The sequence below is a fragment of the Microtus ochrogaster genome, linkage group LG2, assembly GCF_000317375.1.
Source record: "Microtus ochrogaster isolate Prairie Vole_2 linkage group LG2, MicOch1.0, whole genome shotgun sequence".
In the NCBI taxonomy this organism is placed as follows: Eukaryota; Metazoa; Chordata; class Mammalia; order Rodentia; family Cricetidae; genus Microtus; species Microtus ochrogaster.
The window spans coordinates 53,980,019-53,985,267 of NC_022028.1; the positions used below are offsets into that span (position 1 = coordinate 53,980,019).

The 5,249-nt window shown below is 47.4% G+C and overlaps 1 protein-coding gene across 1 annotated transcript in view; it reads right to left on the minus strand.

The window, feature by feature from the left end:
• LOC101996249 (H-2 class II histocompatibility antigen, E-U alpha chain) overlaps window positions 1-554 on the minus strand; it is a 3,981-nt gene extending 3,427 nt beyond the window's left edge. Inside the window, exon 1 of the mRNA XM_005360431.2 lies at window positions 473-554. Coding sequence (XP_005360488.1) covers window positions 473-554 — 82 coding nt within the window. The remainder of the gene's footprint in view (window positions 1-472) is intronic.
• Between the last annotated feature and the right edge of the window lie 4,695 nt (window positions 555-5,249).

Here is a 5,249-nt window from a genome sequence, read left to right on the forward strand (position 1 = left end):
TTTGGTTTTTCGAGACAGGGTTTCTCTGTGACTTTGGAGCCTGTCCTGGAACTAGCTCTTGTAGACCAGGCCGGTCTCGAACTCACAAAGATCCGCCTGCCTCTGCCTCCCAAGTGCTTTTCTACTTAATCTTCACAACATTGTGTAGGACTTCTAACATTAGTTTTCTCTAAAAAATTAAAGCCCAGATATATGCCCTTGTTGGTGCCTTTTAAAAATGACTTCTCCATCACCCCAAAGTCTGGCCTCTGTTGCGATGGCGGTCCTCAACAACGCATGCCTCGGCTTGTCTTGCTGGACGAAGTGGGCCCTACTCCACGTTGGAAGGAAGGATTTCCCCTGAACTATAGCTGTGTTATAACCTTCAGATTCAGACCCACAGGACGCCTGTCACTCTTGCTCTTCAGCCCAAACACTGTCTTGCAAATGCTCACCGTCTACCATCCCTGGTTCTGCTTTGCTTAGCACTTACCTTTGATAGCCCATGACTTCTGGGGCCTCATCAGGACAGCCATGAAGAAAAGTCTTAACACCAGGGCTCCACTTGTGGCCATTTTCTTTTTGCTGTTTGGTGGGGTCAGAAGAGGTCACAGACTGAGGCAGAATTAACAAGAAGGGAAAGGGAGTAAAATCCAATTGCTTCATTTTCAGCCAATCAGAAAGGTCGTTCAGGTTGACACATCTGTTGCTAGGCAAAGAATTCTAGCCAATAGGTCCTACGCAATCCACTATTTAATAACACATTCTCTACGTATGATCTCAAGAAATGAGTCTCTTCAAGAAGAAATTTCTTAATTTATTCAGAAAGGGAGTCTTTAGAAAAACTGAACAAAAAAATTTCAAGAGTTTGGGAATGTTAGTCAAACTTACTTTTCTATCCCAAGTTAAGTTCGGTCTAAAATACATTAGTGAAGACAGAATAAATTTAAAAATCACTAACGTGAAAATATAGAGTGTATCTCTGAGTGTGGCAGCTGGGCTGGATGGGTTGTTTAATGTCAGTTGGACGCAGACTGCTTAGGGCAGGTCTTCCACACTTCCACACTGTGGTGTGAGGTCCTATCTAGCCATACAAAGACCCCCACAGACCAGGAGGGCAGTCACCCTCTGACTGCTGATGGTCTGATCATGCCAGACACTTTGGGCATGTGGTTTTAATTCCCAGGTCACTATGAGGAGACCCACAGTGCAGTTCTGTCCACTGAGTGTTAGGTTCCCATCTCCTGGAGGCAGGAGCATTCCACGGGATAATTCCAGACTGAGAGGCTGATGCTACAATGTTATGATATAGGTTGGCCCCTTTTCAGAGCCAAATCCAAACACAATTTTTGCATCTATCTTTTGCTAGCTTCTGCAATGCCATCCTCTTGGCAAGTGTGTGGTAAGTTTAAAGAATTTCCAAATACACAGTGCCACTCAGCAACTTATGATGCTGCCAAGTTCCCGGCTGCTGGTTTTGCTCAGGAGATCATTAAACTCAGACTTCAGAGGATGACTTTGAGTTCCCATTCTCTGTGATGAAAGGAAGTTTAGAAACAGAATTTAGAAATAGATTTGAACCTTGTCTGTGGTTTCCTGTTCTCCCAACTCTAGATTCTCATATGTCTGAGGGGATTTCTGGAGTCACCTGAATGACTTTCCTTGGTGACATTAAACTGTGGTGAGCCACCAGTCATAGCTCCTTCAGGACACAGAATGGAATATATTACAAGAAGCGTACCCTAAGGCTGGGGGAGCATTGGTCAGAGCATTGGACTTCTATTCTAGCTTAGAGAGGTCAGAGGCCTCTGGGGAGTCCCACTGATGTCAGTTCCAACAGACCCCACGGGACACAAAGGAACAAGTACTGTGGATGTCACCCATCTGATGCCCATGTCCAAGCCTGTGACAGCTTGCCCACCGCGCGACACAGCTCCATCCTACTCTCTACCACCCAGACCACAAAGCTTGGGCCACACAAAAAATGTGTGTTGAGAAAACAGAGTGGACGAACTCACATTGCCACACGTTCCCATGGGGCGAGCAGGGCCTCAGAGCCAAAGGGGACTCAGATGAAGATTGCCGAATGTGTGTGGGTTATATCTATATTCCAGCTACAGGTCTGTCTGTCTGTCTGTCTGTCTGTCTTCACTCTCCCACTCGGATTGCCCCACAGTTCCCAGCATCAGAGTCCTTCCACACTGGACCCGGGCCAGTTCTGTGGCTTCGGTACATTTTAGGGTTCTGCAGAGTTCTTCCATTCTAGCACCCCCTCCCAGGTCATCCTGTGCACCCTGAGCAGCTCAGGATCACACCCAGGTCTGCTTTTCTATTGCTTTAGATTGTCGTGGCTATTGGGGTCTCCCATGATTCTGTGTAATTTTAGGACTGATTTCTACAGCTCTGTGGCAGTGTCATGGTTGTTTCGGTGGAGACGGCATGAATCATTAAATTGTCTTCAGTAGAATAACATTTTGACAATATTAATTAATTCTTCGAGACAACGAACACGGCAAGGGTTTTCATTTCTGTATCTTCTTCGGTTTATTTTTCTTTTCATTATTTTTTTGAGTACTACAGATTAAATTTGGGGCCTCATCTCATGCCAGGGATGTGCTCCTCCACTAAATTAACCCCAGCATAAAACTGTAGTATAATCCTGAGACAGGGTCTCAGCTAGGCTGGCCTAGGACTTACGCTGCAGCCCTGGCCCACTTTGAACTTGTGGTTCATCGCACTGAGGCAGGGATACAGGGCCCCAGCAAGTCTGACTTCTTCAATTATTTTCATCAGTATTTTTTTTTAAGTTTGCTTCAAATTTTGACAATCAAGGGTTGAATTCCTTTCACAATTTCTTTCTTAGAAAACCTGTTGCCAGTGTGCAGGAGTAGCTATTGGTTTTGTCTGTTGATTTTGTGTCCTGGACGTTAGTGGGTTTATCAGTTATGGGGGGGGGGAGTCTGCAGGCAGAGTCAAGTTTTCCTATTTAGAATGAAATTAGACCCAGACACAGTGTGTTAAATCCACATGGATTCATGAAACTAAACAGCTGCCAACTTCTTCCAGTGATATGAGTTAAATAGGGGGGAGTATAGCCTCGGAGATGTCATTTTCCTTCCTCCCTGTTAACTACTGCACTTTGTATGTATTTGCAAGGAACTTTCACCCTAATATTGAGACTACAGCGTCCCTCATACTTCAGCCTTCTGCCCCTGCAGCCCTTTGTGAACCTTCCAGGCCACTCACCGTCCTCGGATGCTCTTGACTCCTCCAAAGCCTTTTTTGAGCTGTTGGAGGACTCACGCCTCCGTGATCTACTCTTGGAGTCTGGGCTGACTCTGAGAGAAGAGCTGGTCATTTTTGAGGTGTGTTTTAAGAATCCCTGGCAAGGAAACATGGCAGCAGCTTTGAAGGTGAGGAAGCAGCCTCTCTCCATCGCTCCGTCTTCCCCACACCCTCCCCAACAAAGCTTTGGTCCTGGAATTCCTCTGGGGTCCTTGAACGTAGTTGGTGACAAGACTCATTATTTTTACTCCTGCCCCATTTCTCCAGGCCCTGAATTGAGTTTGCTATGAAATACAAAACCACAATTAGATACAATGATGAGTTGAAAGTTAATATTTGTGAGGTTTGGGGGCACAGCTCTTCAGACCTTAGCCAAAAGGTGACTTGTCTCTTCGGCCACCTTGAAACACTAGCACCTTGTCTTGGAAAAATCTGTCACCTACTGGTCACACGTGGAGCTGTCGTCATTGGGGTACATTTCACGGAGATGGTGCCATGAGGCCACGTGATCAAAACAGCAGCCAAGGGAAAGGACAAAAAAAGGGATAGGTTTCAGGGGTGCAAATGCTAGTATCCAGTAAGCTTTACTTCTAATTTTATTTTCTCAAATAGGATATCTCCTCTTATTCCCAGTGCGACATGAGCCTGAATGTCCGAAGTGGGCCGCACTTCTCTGGTTTGGTCCTCGGGGAAAGCATCTTCTCTGGAGAGGGCAGCCATGAGCTGCTTTGAGAGAGGGAGCTAGAAGGAGCCGCTGATTTCCGTGAAACAGTATTCCAATCTGAAGCTCTGGGTTCAAGCTGAACCTTCCAGGGTCGGTGGGGGAATCTATGGCCCCAAGAGGACAAACAGCCTGACCGGCCTTGACGGGGCAAGTGACAAGTGCTGAGTGCCTGGAGGTTCTCCCTTAGCAGGGTGGTGCGCAGGTGGTGCGCAGGTGGTGCGCGGGTGGTGCGCGCCAAAGTGACAAGAGGCCCGGCACGTTCATAGTTATGGGAACAGGAATTAAGTATTGGTTGGAATCTGATTCTCTGTGATCCTGGGGAGTTTGAAGGATTGGGGCGTACCCCATGGTCCTCCCAGCTCCTCTGGGGACACTTTGCTTATATCTGCAGCAAAGTCAATTTTGTCATTTTCAGAAAACAGTAATTGGTGAGTTGAAAACAATAATTTCTACTTGTAAAATCTCTTAGTAAATTTGAAAGTCAATTAAAGTTTTAAGTGAGAAATTCAACATTCGGAGGAATGTTTGTCAGAACTTTTTAGGATTTTAGTACTGAGACGGACCCAACAGTCCAGAGTCAGTAGCAGACGGATGGACGCCAGTGCTCAGAACTGCCCAGTCTGAAACTTAAATGCCTGCAAGTCTCACGGACCACTGACTAACGGACCTCCACCTCTTCCTTCCTTCTTCTCTCTTTCCCTCTCTCCCTTCCTTCCCTTGCTCTTACCCCGCCCCCAGCCCCTGCTTTCTTTAGTTTCTTCAAGTGGCAAATCTCAGAAAATCGGGTTGACTGCAAATTCCTGGGCTTTCACAGTTGCTCTGCTCCTGTGATGTCATGACTGCCCTGCCCTTGTGATGTCACGGCTGCTCTGCTCCTGTGATGTCACTGCTGCCTTGCCCTTGTGATGTCATGGCTGCTCTGCCCTTGTGATGTCACAGCTGCTCTGCTCTTGTGATGTCACAGCTGCTCTGCCCTTGTGATGTCACAGCTGCTCTGCCCTTGTGATGTCACGGCTGCTCTGCCCTTGTGATGTCACAGCTGCTCTGCCCTTGTGATGTCATGACTGCCCTGCCCTTGTGATGTCACTGCTACTCTGCCCTTGTGATGTCACGGCTGCTCTGCCCTTGTGATGTCACGGCTGCTCTGCTCCTGTGATGTCACGGCTGCTCTGCTCCTGTGATGTCACGGCTGCTCTGCCCTTGTGATGTCACAGCTGCTCTGCCCTTGTGATGTCACGGCTGCTCTGCCCTTGTGATGTCA